This window comes from Camelus dromedarius, chromosome 2, assembly GCF_036321535.1.
Source record: "Camelus dromedarius isolate mCamDro1 chromosome 2, mCamDro1.pat, whole genome shotgun sequence".
Classification (NCBI taxonomy): domain Eukaryota; kingdom Metazoa; phylum Chordata; class Mammalia; order Artiodactyla; family Camelidae; genus Camelus; species Camelus dromedarius.
The window spans coordinates 106843625-106859273 of NC_087437.1; the positions used below are offsets into that span (position 1 = coordinate 106843625).

The 15649-nt window shown below is 36.9% G+C and overlaps 1 protein-coding gene across 1 annotated transcript in view; it reads right to left on the minus strand.

The window, feature by feature from the left end:
• CYYR1 (cysteine and tyrosine rich 1) overlaps positions 1-15649 on the minus strand; it is a 98737-nt gene that overhangs the window by 7613 nt on the left and 75475 nt on the right. The window contains 1 exon segment of the mRNA XM_031458327.2: positions 7703-7860. Within this exon segment, the coding sequence (XP_031314187.1) occupies positions 7703-7860 (158 nt within the window).

A 15649-nucleotide genomic window follows, 5' to 3' on the forward strand; every position in this document is an offset into this window, starting at 1 on the left:
ACTTTCTTGTTAACAGCTGCATTTTACACCACTGATGATTCACTTATTTTTAGATTAACAATTTTTTTATCATTATAAATAATGGAGTGACAAACATCCTTCCACACAGAGACTTTCTATTACTTCAAATTCATTTTTTAGAATAGAATTCTAGAAATCTTCTAACTGGCTACCATTTAATGTTTTGGTAATTTAATAGTTAAAAAAAGCCACTATTACAATAGCTCCTTATTTTACATTTCTTTGATAGTGGTGAGGTTTGACATTGTCCTCCATCTTGTTTATTATTTGTAATTCATACTGTGTGTGTGTTTGTTTGTTTGTTTGTTTGTTTTTGGTTTGTTTTGGGCTGATAATTTACAAATTGGGATCTTAATTAGCATTAAGATAACAAGATATAAACAAGTGTATGAAGTTATACACCTTTTCTGTATATCCTTCTAAAAATAGCTCTTTGTCAAGATGGTTAGTTGTTATTTTTGCCTTACTGACATAGTGAAGTTTAAAACTGTCTCTCACAAAACACATGATTCTTCATCTTTTTGATCTCTTCTGTATGGTTTCCAAGGTTAAAAATGTATCTTCTTTTTCAGGCATCTGATGCATAACCTGTCTTTTTCTGAGCTTTTCCATGTAAATTTATATATTTGGGGTGTCCTTACATCTGTTATTTTATTTGGTGTAATTTGCTTCGAAGCTTTTTTTTTTTTTTGAAGTTTTAAATTTTGGTTAAGCCAAATTATCAAAATGTGGCCTCTTAATTCTCACTTTTCACATTGTTTTGTCATCTCTCCTTTAAATTGTGTAAAATTTTAATCTACTTGTTCTGTTCCAATGACCAAGGCATATCTTTTTTTTTTTTTTTTTTTTTTAACCACAAATACCTGATTTTAATTATTATTGATTGTAAATAGTTTTACTGCCTGGTAGGACAAGTGAAATCTCATGACTTTTTCTTTTTTAACCTGTATTTTTTTAAATTTACTTTTTTCAATTGAGACATAGTCGACATATAACACTGTGTAAGTTCAAGGTGTTCAGTGTGTTGATTTGATAGTTATATATGGTAGTATGATTACCACTGGTTAAATTAATCACACAGGGAAGTTGTTAGACGGTACTGACTGACTCTTATGGAGAGGTGGTGTCTATGTAAGCAAGCCAAAATCTAAGCTGCGAGTACCTCAAAGTTACAAAACCAAAACACTCAGGACAGCCAATCACAAACAGCCAACTAGGCTAATGTAAGCTAAAGCAAATCAAATAATTTCCTTTTGTTGCTTCCATGCGTTCTCTCTATAAGGCAGGGCGCTCCTAACCACTTTAGGTTAGGTGTTACCCTATTTTTGCTCAAATAAACTCTTAAACATTAACAAATATGCCTCAGTTTATCTTTTAACACCCCTCCGCATTTGCTGACACTTCTATCACTCATGACTTACTTTAAAAGACAACTTCTAATATTATTACTAGGAGCAGACCTTCTCCTGACCCCTCCCCAAACCCCACCACTCACTGTTCGCCTGCCCCCACTCAGAGCAGAGGCCCAGAGGGCTCTTGGCAAGACCCGTCCCGCCCCCCTGCGCCCTCCCCCCAACGCCCCCCACCCGCAGACGCAGGCCCGCCCCCCACACCCCCCTACAATCGCCCAAGACGCAACTCCGGAAGCGCTGACGTGGTTAGAACCTTCCTCTCAGATACTATCAGACACGTCCAGGCACGTTTCCATCCCGCTGTCACCCCGAGCAGGACGAGGTCACCTTCATTGTAGATCTTTCACTCTGGAAGCCTTTACATATCTGACCTAATTAACTTTCCAAACTTTCCCCACCTGTGCTCAGTACAACATCCAGTCTGTCATCAGAAAAGCCCTCTCTAAAATATGAGAACAAATATATGTGTGTATATGCATGACTGGGGTATTGTTCTGTACACCAGAAATTGACACGTTGTAATTGACTGTACTAAAGTTAAGAAAGAAAAAAAAATACCACTAAGCCATTAAAAAAAAAAAAAAGAAAGAAAAGCCCTTTCTCTGTCCTCACCCTCCTGTCAACCCTCTACACATGACTCCAGTGCCGAATACAAGGAAGTTCTCTTTTGATTGTGTCTGTTTTCTCAGAGAAGTGACATCTCCATCATCTGCTGAGAGAAACGCTGAGGAGTTTTTTTTTCTTTCTTTTTTCTTTTTTGCCTTTTGAGAAGAGAGACGAATGCATGAGGTAGTTATCTCAGGGAGCGAAAGGGAACCTTCGCTTTACCTCTCTATTGTGGTTAAAATCTGATTTTCGTGAGAGGGCAGCTTCCTCTGCAGCACTGTTAAATCAGATCTATTCTTTCTCCCACATCCTCCATCCTGTGGGGCCAGGAGATGCTCTGGGTGTTCCCTGTGATTCTCATACCCATTTTTAAACAACTAAGTTCCCTCTTTAAAAACGATCTGGTGAGATTAAATGAGATTATACTTCTTCCTACGCCCCCTTGTTATCAGTATCTGTGGTCCTCTCTACGCTAAACTTTCACTGATTGAAGGTTTGGCATCAGGCCCATTACCTTCCTTTGCATCACGACTTCTGTTGTCGTTCTCTGTGATTTCAACATCCACTTGTTGAAGAAAATTTCTAGCCCCAATATGAAGCCGCTCCAGCTCGGCTGCCACATCCGCAAACCAAAACTTAGATACTTTCATGTCCTCGTAAAGCTTTGCTTGATCAGAGACTCGGTGTATCCCATCAGCTAATCCCCAAACGCCAAGCCAACCCTGAGCTCTATACTTCATGTCCTGGTTCCTTCTCACCACAAACAAGATTGACTGTGTGGCCCCAACCAATCAGATAGTTTCTATTTTTCTCTTCTTCGTTCTTTATTCTTCACCCTATAAGAGCTCCCTGCCTTCTACCCATTTTGCTGCGCTTCCCGGGACGACCATCCAATTCATGAAGTGTTAAGGTTTGTATCACCTAAATTGTCTTCTTTGATCAGTTTGTAACACATGTAACCTTGCCTCTCAGTCCCTTGGGCCTTTTGCCTTTAAAAATCTTTTTTTCACCCTTGTTGTAACCAGTAATGGTACCACTTTGTAAATCTGATCACCACTTCTCATCTTTCTGGAATACACACATCCCATCTTGGACCAAATCTGGATTTCTGATTTACTGTTGGCATTAAACAAATTAATTTAAACTGATGTCACCTCTTTGCTGTCTACATGTCTTTCTTCATTCAGCTTAGATTTATGGTCCATCACTAAAATTATTTCTGTGCATCTATCAATTTTCTTATCTCTTTCTCTCCCGCATTGCCTGACAAAGCTCCAGTCCTGATTAAATCCAGCGTTTTGGCTACCCCAGATCTGTGTCTAGGAGCTTAATGTGGTGAGAGAAAAATGCACAGTTGTGCTGACTGATCTCACTTTAAGTGCATGGCCATATTCTGAAGGGTGACATTGACATTGTTCGGAAATGATGCACTGGGCATTTCACCACCCCTCCCTTCTCTGAGATTACTGTTTCATACTTTTTTCTTTCTCCTAACTGCAAACACCTCCTCAAGCCACTTTCAGCATAAGACTCGCTTCTTATTTCACTAAGAAAATAGGTACAGTCAGAAGAGACCATCCTCACTTCACTAAGTCCTCTGCTGCGTCATGAGTTCAGCACATGTACTAATAAGGTTGCCCTCATTTGTGAAGTCGGTGATGCAAATGGAGTTTTGATTTCTTAGTGGAATATTTCGAAGAAATTTTAAAGACTACAAGCCAGTTATTTTGGATGTTCCTTGACTTAGGTTTGTCAGATATCTTCTCAGGCTAAGATTCAGGCTACGAACTTCTGGCCAGATCACTACACAAACGAAGTTGTGTCATCCTCAAAGAACACCCGAAGGCACAAGACGTCCATCTGTCCCTCTTTGGTGTTAATTCATTTTTACTTCCTCATCAAGATGTTGTCTATTTCTCCACTGTGTAATCACTCTTTTTTCCTCTTGTAACTAACAAGGAATCTGGAGATGCACACTTTAAAAGTTCCTTAGCAAACCTTCCCCCCTGATTTACCATTGATTGATGATTCTTATCCTAAACTTTTTTAATGATGCTTTTAAAATGATGCTTTTTCCAGCTCCACAACTTCTTTCTACATATATCTTTTGGCATTTTTCTTTTAGTAAGAAACTCCCCTCCTTCTTCATTGATTATCAATCTATCTATCTATCTATCTGTCCATCCATCTATCACTTACCTACTTACCATTAAGGACTCAATAATGTACTTCAAATCTCAATTTTCTTGATGATATTGAAATCCCTTGTTTTTCTTTCGTTGCTGTTTGATTTTTATCTCTTTGCCAAGCCTTTTCTTATGCTTTTTCTGTGTTATTCTGTAGTATTTTCTTTCATCTGTGTATCATCCAAAACCATTTTTTTAAAAGAGGGTTAACATAATTACTTTCTTTTGTTTATACTGAAGTTCTGGAAAGTGGTGGAAATATAAGACTTGACAAATAATTCCCATTTTCAGCCTGAGGGTTCTAAATATAGTTGTAATTAAACAGAACATGGTTCATGCTGTCCAACATGCCAGGAATACAAAACTATTTTGAAAGGTCACTGTCCAACAAAGGGTCGGGCGTGGCAGAGAACATTTACTTGGTAACCTCCTCCCAGTTCAGAGTAATAAAGTTCACTGTAGGGTTCCCCACCGAGAGCTTTTACCAAGGGATACGATAACCTGGACTAAATTATGTTCTACTCATTTACATGGACGCCAGGCTGTAGGACTGTATAATAACTTGAGTGGTTATTCAGTTATCACAGGGTTAATTAATTAATATGAGTAAAATCACTTTCTATTTCCATAGACGAAAGATTTTGAAAAGCACTCAGCATCACTCTGTGTTGTTTCCTGATCCTTTAAGTAACAGCTCTATTAGTGACTTTGAGAAGGAAATGAGAAGTAAGCAAACAAATTATGTTTGCAAAGTCCTAGTCTTTTTGCAGTAAAAAATGCCTCCACCATAAGGTTTATTATGTTTTTTGCATTATTCAGTTCCCAAAACAACACTTTTACTGAAAATGGATCAGCCAGTATAAATAATGCCACTAGAATAAAGTTTTTAAAAACACATTTCCATGCATGAAATAGAAACCTCAGATCCAAGAAGATACATCACATTAAAATATTTTGTATTTTCTAGTCTAATTTTATAAAAAATTTTTAAAATGTTTTAAGACTTGATTTTAACCATACATTTTGACTGAGCAAACATGTGTCCAGAATGTTCTCTACAGCATGCGTCACGTCTTCGCTTGTTTGATGTCTCCGTTGGACTGTCCTCTTTTGAGTCATGGATTGAACAGGTGAAATGGGGAGATGTGAAGAATAAAAAATAATTCCCCCTATTTTTTCCTTATACCATAGTCTTCACATTCCTTATACTGTAGTCTTCACATTTTTTCCTTATACCATAGTCTTCACAACAATATCCTTAGTAAGTTGGGAAGATTCAAAACTGTGAATTCCTTTTGTAGTGAGTAAAAGTGACAGATTTCAGGGTGGAATTTAATGTAAATTTTCTAAGTGTTGATGTAACTAAATCAGGTTTTTTTCAGGATGCTCTGCATCCGCTCAGCCACATCTGCTGAGTGGCCATCATGAGCCAGTTCTGGTCTCGTGTGCTTGGGATTGAAAGGTGAACAAAATTGATAATTATCCTTGCCTCATGGAGCCAGTGTTCTAGAAAGAGGGGGTGGACGATAAATATAAACGTAACAATTAGGTGAACTAGGATGGTATCTTAGAAGATTAAGAGAAGAACTGGGCAAGAAAAGGAGAGGAAGGGCAACTGGGGTGCTGTGGGGAGGGCCACGTTACAATCTTCAGTGGGGTGATCAGGGAAGGCCTCATCCAGGAGGTGACCTTAGACAAAGACTTGGATTAAGTGAGGGACTTGGTGTTCTAGGCAAAGCCCAAAGATGAGGGGGTGCCCTGTGTGTTCACCGAACAGCCAGGAAAAAAGTGTGACTGGAGCCAGAGTGGGAAGAGAGAGAGCAAGGAAAAGAGACCAGAGAAATAAAAACAGGAGCCAATTCATACGTTGCCTTGTGGGCCTTGGTAAAAGATTTGTCTGATACTTTGGATAAAATGAGAAACCACTGTCTTTGACTCTACCTCTGGGGGAAATGGGGAGCCACTGAAAGATTTTGAGCAGAGGTGTGATTTGACACTGAATCATCTTAAATGGGTTCTGTCTGCTACTGTGTTTAGAATAGACCCCTGGGGGCCAGGAGTGGAGGCTGGGAGAGCCATTAGGATGTGATCCAGTAATGGAGGTGAGAGCTGATGGTGGCACCCATCAGAGAAGGAATGGTGCGAAGTCGTCAGATACTGAATATATTCTGCAGATGGAGCTGAGAAATTTTCCTGGTAGCTTGCATGTAGATGTGAGGGAAAGACAGAGAAGTCCAGGAGGATGCCAAGGTTTTTGGCCTGAGCTGTTGGAAGGCTGGAGACACCATCAGTTGAGACGGTAAAGGGTGAATGGAGGACTTGTGGTGGGGGATGATCAGAAGTACAACTTTAGACATGTTAAATCTGAGATATCATAGGCAGTGGGATCAGATGAATCTGAAATTCAGGAAAGAGGGTTGGAGTGGAGATATATAACTTTGGGAGGCATTTAGCCTATAAATAGTACTTAATAGCATGAGGTTAAATGCTGTAACCACAGAAGTAAGTGTAGATACAGGATAGAAGAAGACACAAGAGTGAGTCTTGAGACATTCTAACAAGGAGCTATTGGAGAAGAGAGAGGGCTGACAAACGAGGACAGAGGGAATGATCATTGTCACGTGCATCTGAAATTCTGAAATTTTCTCCCTCAAGCTAAAGATGATAGGGAAAAGGTTAAGAGAGGAAAGAAGTTATTAGGAAATTGATACACAGGGCAGACTGGATGTAGAAGGTACCATCTCCCTTTTTTATAGGGACTGAGAGAGAGCACATGAGTGTGGATAGGAAATTATCTTCCTAAGGATGTGTTAAATGTAGAACTTGACTCCTTTTTATAAGACAAATTGTATGTATATAGATTGACTTAGAAAATGCTATTGAAATCATCTAAGGCAAAACACAGCATTTTGGTTATGAAGTCATATGTCTTCAATATATTTATATGTGGAAATTCCAGGAGATTCTCAACAAATACTCATCGAACTCTTCATAGATCACCTTTGCTTTTTGTTGGTAATTTTAATATTATGTTAAAAAAAATGTTTTCTTTGTGTAAAAAGGACACATCAAAACTTCCTTCAATTCTTTTTTCTCAAGACATACATACTTACTGAATCAGATGCCAGTTTATTCAGACATGTAACTTATACCTTATAATCATTTGTCAGAACTCACTGGCAGACAGACACAGTGGGTGCAAATTGTCTGTTTCTCTTCACTGTGGTTGATGGGCAATTGTAGTCAATAAGACAACCACTGAAAATATGAACAGCTTCAAATGGTAGGTAGGTTTTATTATGTGGATCTAAGTAACCTCCACTGAAACTTAGAGCTTCAGTCTACATTAATTCAGAAATGCCCTACATCCTTGGAGGTTATTCCCATGAGAGTCTTTAATGTTTCTTCTGTCCCAGGAGCAGAACATAACTAACAAAAATGACCCTTCCTTGAGAAGAAGGAAGCAGTTTTGCTTACCAGGGTAGGAGGAGATGGCATTGATGTGGGTGGTCCTGATGACACCCACCCGGGTCCCACGGTTGTTTTTCATGCACATGCAGATGCATATGGCAATTCCAGCAATGACCCCCATGATGAATACGATTCCAAATACTATGCCAGCAATTGCTGTGCCCCTAAAAGGGAAAAGCAGAAGTATATTTATTGAAAAGGCTCTTAAGGATTCCTCAATCTTTCAAATACAGCTGCATGGCTATATAACACATGCCCCCTTCCAAATGTTCTTAAGGATAATGTTTAAAAAGACTCATGTTTTTAAGTTCTTGAAACATGTTCTGTAAATTAATCATTTCCTTTCCAGCATTTTCTCTGTTTCTCTTTCTTGAAGCCTACCCTGAAATAAACCTCTGAGCCTCCTGCATAACTTCTCTAATTTTTCTTATTTCTGTTTTCTTGAACTACTTTCTGGGGAATGTCACTGACCTTGTCTTCCCAAGTTGTACTGAACTTTTAAATTTCAGCTATCATGTTTTTAACTTCCAGATTCTCTATCTTATTGTCTATTGCACCCACTTTTTTATAGATTCCTTTTTTGCTTTTATGAATGCAACTTCTTCTATTAATCTCTGACAGTCTTCATGATATATATATACATATATATATATGTATGTATGTATTTAACACTTTATCTACTATTTGTATTTCCTATGTTCTGTTCTGTTCCTCTGTTTATTGATTGTTTATTCTGATCTGTTTCATGTTTGACACTTTCCTTACATGTCTAGTGATCCCTGAAGCTATTCCTGTGTAAAAAGATACTATATAGTAATAGCTGGTTGGAAGTTCAGTGTGCAAAGCCAAAATTGGACAGGTGAACTCCACAGCAGAGGATTAATTGAGGTCAACTCCCACAGTCTTTTTCTTTTTCTTTTTCTTTTTCTTTTTTTTTTCCCTTTGGAGCTGTTCATTTTACTCCTTAAAAGGATCCTCTAGTTTCACACTTGGGGAATATGAACTGGATTGCCAGTTTTCTGGAGTCTGGGGTTCTATCCATGAGGGTATGAACTTTCACACAATCCTCATGCTTTCAGCTGGGAGACTCAGTCTCATTCTGCTGTGGCAGAGGAGGCTTTCAGGATAGGTCTTCAGTAGCAGTATCTTTGCGGTTTAAAAGCATGACTTCTAAAGCCAAACTGCCATGGTTCCAGCTGTAACTGGGTCAACTTGGGCACCTTGCTCAATGCCCCATTTTGCTTAGTGGTGAAATAAAGGTCAGCCTGGTGCTTATCTGACTCTTCTCCCAAATTTAATGTCATGAAATATCTATACTCTTGGATTCATCTGCCACATAAGTAAGTTCCTATTCTCAGTGCTATATAAACACCTGTCCTGGACTCTTCTAGGACAGGCCCATGATCTCTCATTCCAAACTCTTGGGACTAGACATGTCTCATAAGTCAGGAATTTTCAGATTTTCAAAAAGGATCGTAGTCCACACACCGTATACTGCATGGTACCCCACGGCCCGCATCCCGAGCACAACACACTTACATTTCTGCAGTAAAGTTGGGAATATTAACACTCGTGGATTACACAGAAACTATCAGAGAGCGCCAGTCTTGCCAACTGAATGATTTAAAACCTTTACTTTGCAGAATATTTTGAGGATTTCAGAACTGCAGATAAGGGACTGTGGACCTGTATTTATACCTTTCAGAAGAGATTTTCTCCTTATGACTTTACCCCATTCACTTAAAAAAGAAAAAAAAAGCATACCATTAGGCATTCCTATAGACTCCTTTAAAACATTTCCACATGCATTGTATCTTTTTTCATAAATTATGAAAGCAGGGAGGGAGGAGACATATTTGGATGGCCTGCTATTAGCAATTAAAGAATGGCAGAGTCTAGCAGTTTAATAAACAAGTATTTTTAAGAAACAAGATTTATCAAAGGAGATAACTTGAAATTTAAAAAAAACTAAAAGCAATCTGGAAACCTTCTTATTGTAACTTTCAGGTCTCCATAAGATGAAATTGAAGGGCTTAACTTATGTTCCAGAAATAATCAATGGCCCAATTATTCAGGCATAGAGTTTCCAAAGTATGTGTTATGAAAGCTGAGATATCAAATTGGGACATATTTATATTCATTAATTCCTTTTTAAATAGAGAAAAGTAGAAAATCAGTCACATTTTGTTTGCTTGTTGGCAGCTCCAGCAAAAGCGACTGTTCTTGAGGTCAGTAATGGGGTTGCAACTAATGTGTTAAATGAGTTTTTTGATAAAATCATGATTTTAGTGTCCTTGATCCTTTGATACCCATTAGCAATTGTAAATTGGTATATTAAGACATGGCAAGTATAGAATTTATAGCATTATTTAAAAATAAACAGTAAGCTTCCAATATATAAATGATTTGGTTTAGTCAACTGTTGGAAAGAGAAAAGCTATTCATTTGAGAAGTTTGACATCATAAAATCCTTGAAAAAATTTAGAGAATGTATTTTTTTTTAAAAGAACGCCTTACAAAGTTTCTGTATTTTCCTTTTTCTAAACTTTTATTTTGAAATAATTATAGATTCACAGGAAGCTGTAAAAATGGTACAGAGAGGTCCTGTGTATCACCCAGTTTCCCCCATGGTTACATCTTAGGTTACTAAAGTACAACATTAAACTCAGGAAATTGGCCTTGGTATAAAGTACGTGTGGAGTTATGTGTCACTTTAACATGTGCATAGATTCATGCAACCACTATAGCAAGCAAGGTGCTATTACTTCACCACAAAATATTTCCCTCTTAGTCATAAGCACCACCCCCAGCCCACTGTCAATAACCCTGACACCATTCACCTGGTCTCCAGTTTTATAATTTTGTCATTTCAAGACTGTTACACGAATGGAATCGTATAGCATTTGACTTTCTGAAATGATCTTTTTTCACTCAGCAGAAGCCCTGGGAAGCCATTCTGGCTTTTGTGTATAGCAGTACATTCCTTTTTTATTACTGTGTTGTATTTCACGGTATAGATATAACAAAGTTTGTTTCTTTCACCATTACTTATAGGACATTTTGGTTATTTCCAGCTTTGGGTGTTTCAAATAAGCTGCTATGAACAATCATGTACTAGTTTTTATATGGACATGAGTACTCATTTCTCTGGAATCAGAGTGCGCCTGCTAGGATATGTCAGCATTAAGTTCTATTTTAAAAGAAACTGCCAAAATGTTTTCCAAAGTGACTGCACTATTTTGCATTCCCACCAGCAGTGTATGAGAGATTCAGTTTCTACACATCCTTGCCAGCATTTGATATTGTCATTATTTTTCATTTTAGCTGTTTTACTAGGTGTGCAGTGATACTTCATTGTGATCCTAATTTACATTTCCCTTAGGCTAGTGAGGTTGAACATTTTTTCATGTTCCTATTTGCCATTCATATACCTTCTTCAGTGAAATGTCTCTTCATGTCTTTTATTCATGTTCTAATTGGATTCTTTGCTTTTTTACTGTTGAATTTTTGAGAGTTCTTTATAATTTCTAGGTATGAGACCTTTATGAGATAAGTAGTTTGTAAATATTTTCTCCCAGCCTGAGCTTGTCTTTTCATCCTCTTAAAAGAGTCTTTTGAAAGAGTAAATGTTTTTTATTTTAATGAAGTCCAACCTAGCATTTTTTTTTTCTTAGAGATTGTGCTTCTGTTATGTCTAAGAACTCTTCACCAAGCCCCAGGTTCTGAAGATTTTCTCCTATGTTTCCTTCTAAAAGATTTATAGTTTTATATTTGACATTTAAACTTATGATCCATCTTGATTTAATCTTTTATATGGTGCCAGGTTTAGACTGAGGTTCATTTATTTTTCCCATGGATATGCAACTGCGCTAGCACCATTTATTGAAGACACTGTCCTTCTCCCATTGTATTGCTTTTGCACTTTTGTCAAAAATCAGCTCATGCTGTTTGGAATTATTTCTAGGTTCTGTATATTTTCCTGCTGTTGGATGGGGTGTTTTATAAATGTGGTTAGATTATCTTAGTTGATGACACTGTTCAGTTCTTATAGACCCATGTTGATTTTCTGTCTAGTTCCACTGATTGTTGGTGAAGGATGTTGAGATCTCCAATTATAATTTTGAATTTGTCTTTTTCTCCTTTTAGTTCTGTCAGTTTGGCTCCATATATTTTGCAGCTTTTCTGCTCTGTCTAGAATTCCCTCTTGGCCTTTGCAGATAGGCATTGGGGTGGGGCTGTGTGTGTGTGTGTGTGTTTTCCTATGATGTTTGGCTGTAGTCAAATTAGTCAAATTGTTATTGTCTGAAAGCTTTCTCTTTTGCTAGGCTGTCTCTTTCTGGGTCCGGTGGCTGGAGAGACCAGACTTTAGCTGGGGTTTTTATTGTCTGCTCGACTGCTGTTTATGGGTTGCTAACTTTTTATCTACAAATCTGGGCGAAATGAGGCAAAAAGAAAACCCAGGGAGCTCATGTTTGTGTTGTTCTTCAGTCCACGAGGTTCCTAGCTGCTCTGCCTTCGTCTCTTCATCTTTCAGAGTTTTCTTTGTTTTATGTATAACACCTAGGATTTTAAAGTCTTACTTAGAGGGAGGAACAGGGAAAAGTACATCTACTCTGGAAAAATAAAATACTTCAATAAAAGGTATTATTTAAAATTGTGAAGTGATTTTAAAGCACAATATATAAACATTTTTATAAAAGAGATAAAAATGGGATAAATATCTTTAAACCCATAGCTTTAATATTACTTGGGTTTTTAGGGAGAAAACACTGTGTCATTGGTGTGTGTGTGTGTGTGTGTGTGTGTATATACATATACATATATATATGTGTATATATACATATATACACATATATATATCTATCTCCTATGATTCTGAACCTTTTCCTATGCATACTAAAAGTGCTCAGAAATCTTTAATACATACAAAAATTAAGCTAAACTTACCCACATTTATTAAACTATTATGGAACTATTACCCACAAAATTCTTTATCTATAATGAAAGTATTTCCTAAAGGCACCTATCAATTCTTAAATCAAACCTGAAAGGGCATTTCTCTTGGGAGAAGAAAAGAACTATTAACTTCTTTTTGATGTTGTTAATTCTTTTTACTTAACTGCTGATTTCTTGGATTATAAAGCATAATTTGGGTAAATATATATGCAAAGACAAATTTCTGTTTTCAGGAGGCCACTGCAACACCTTTTATGGATTCTACAAAATTTCAGAAGTAATTACCTTTTCATGCTTTTAATAATTTCGTGCGAACTTAGCATTAAACAAAAGCATTCAGTTTATTGGTTACATATAAGCATCACCAGGCCAAAAAAAAAAAAAAAAATCCATGGGTGTATAAGCAAATTGTTCTTTTTAACTATCCATTATAATTATTTATTATAGTGAATGACATTTTTTCAGTCAGTTTGGCCCAGGAGTAGGCAGACTATGGCCATGGGCCAAATGGGATCCATTAGTTGTTTCAGTAAATAAAGTTTTCTCGGCACAAAGCCAAACCCATTTATTGACCTGTTGCTTGACTGCTTTGGTGCTATCCTGTCAAAGTTGAGTCGCTGTGACAGAGACCACATGGCCCACAAAGGCTAAAATATTTACCATCTAACCCTTTATAGAAAAAGTATACTGATCTTTGATTTAATTCCCTTGTGAATAAATTAATGTTGCCTTTCCTTAGATGACTTTTTCTAAAACGTTATGTCACTAATGATACTGTAACAAAGTAAGTGGTAACACAGGCAGGACAATTTGTATTGAAAATCTAACCTTCAGTGGTATTTGGAAGCTCTTTTAATTCCATTAATCAGAAACTCACAAGAATTGCAAGTTCTGAATATTCTTTTTGATGACCCTCACTAAAATTTATTTACTTTAGTGCCTTTCTGATGCTATTTCAAAACAAAAATTACTCATGCTTTGTGGTATAATAAAAACAAGTATTTGGTCTTTGTCCCAGGATCCTGGCACACAGCTTTTAAAACCCTTAGAATCTCTGAAGAGATAAAAGTGTCTTTTGTATGCTAATGAGATGACTGGTGGTTGGGGCCTCCTAAAATAGCTTTACGATAAGGGTTGGTCTCCAGAAAGACCAAAGCAGAATTAGAAGGTTGGATTTGTAGTCCCACTTCTCCCCTCCGGGCAAGGAGGCAGGGGCTGGAGATTGAGCTAATCACCAATGGTCAGTGATTTAATCAATCATGCCTACTCAGAAAACCTCCACAAAACGCCTGCATGATGAAGTTCAGAGAGCTTCCAGGTTGGTGAACCTGGTGCTGGAAGGGTGGAGTGACTGTAGAGGGCACAGAACCTCTGGAAGCTCCAGGCAACGTCCCTCATACCTTGCCCTGTTCATCTTTTCTACTTGGCTGTTCCTGAGTTGGTTCCTTATAATCAACTGGTAATAGCAAGTAAAGCTTTTTCCTGAATCCTGTGAGGTGCTCAAGTGATTACTCAAACCCAAAGGAAGAGGTTGTGGGGAATCCTTGAGTTCTGTAGCCAATTTGGATGGAAGTGTGGGTAACCTGGAGACTCAGTACTCGTGATTGGCATCTGAAATGAGGGCAGTCTTATGAGACTGAACCCTTAAAGCTGTGCAGTTAGCATCAGAATTACATTGAATTGTAGGACACCCAGTTGAACTGAAAACTGGTTGGTGTCAAGAGAAAAGACATCCCACTGCTTTCCTCTCCGTCCTCCAAAAATCTTTGTAGATACATGTATACTTATTTAACCCCATGGATGGTTATTGCCCGTTTGCTGAAAATTAAAAAAAATTGAACAAAACTATGGATTGAAAATTTATACCAAAATGAGAATTTATAATCGAGATATTAAATATATCTGTAGTGGCGCTAATATGCTATGAAACTGTGGTTTATAACAAGGCTGAGAGATAATGTATTTCATTCCATAAATAGCTTTTCATAACTAAAAAAAGATTCTGATAATGCTGCATATGTTCCAATAATATTTACAACACATTTTAAAGACTCAATACTGCTACACAGCAACTTAAAAATACAGATATCTTGACATGGTTTTACTGCTAAGTGATGTTTAAGGTAAATAATAAATATGAAAAGAATGCCAGTATCTTATTTCCTTTCTTCTCTGACATGACCAATTTACAAATGCATTTTATAAAACAGCATGATATGAAGGACTTATGACTATTTTATGCAGTAATTTAATAACATTATTTACTATTAAATAAAAATTAAAGGCCATAGAGATATTTGATGCCCATGTAAGATTCAGACAGAATTATAGAATATTTCCCTTAGGAGAAGTTTTTCAAGTGGATTTAAGAGGTTTTAAAAAGTACATTAAGTGAGAGGTAAAAATTTTAGAAGAGAGAGTTTTCTGGAAAATAATGACTACAATTTCAAAAGAATAAACGAACTGAGTTCATTTCCTATTATAATGAAAAATAAATCATAAATGCAGCAAAAGCACTTTATCTTTCTATTAAAGAAGGAAACATTACATAATCCTGTTTATTTCTAATAATCCATAAGTGATGTATTAAAGCAATGAAAAAAATATTCCAGCTGGAGGGCTGAAAAGTAAAAAGCACATATGAGAAGAACAGAACTTGGCAAAATGCTTCTTCAGACTATTTCATTTGCTCAGTAATTGTTCTTTTGGCCAATGCTTTAAAATATGGGAATACAATATTTTCATGTTCAAAGTCTTCAAAAGCAATATTTTATTCTAAACCAATTGGCCATTTATAAGGTACATAACTTTAGCAAAACCCTGACTTACTTAATTTAAAAATGATGCATTTTCCTCCCCATGGCTTCAATAAATCAGTAGAGAAGGTTAAGCATTGAAAAGCAAGCTTACTGGAGTACAGTTTTCAATATGAAGAATATTTAGTTCTGTCACTTCCATTAATACTAATTAAACCCCAGAACTAAATATATTTATAAC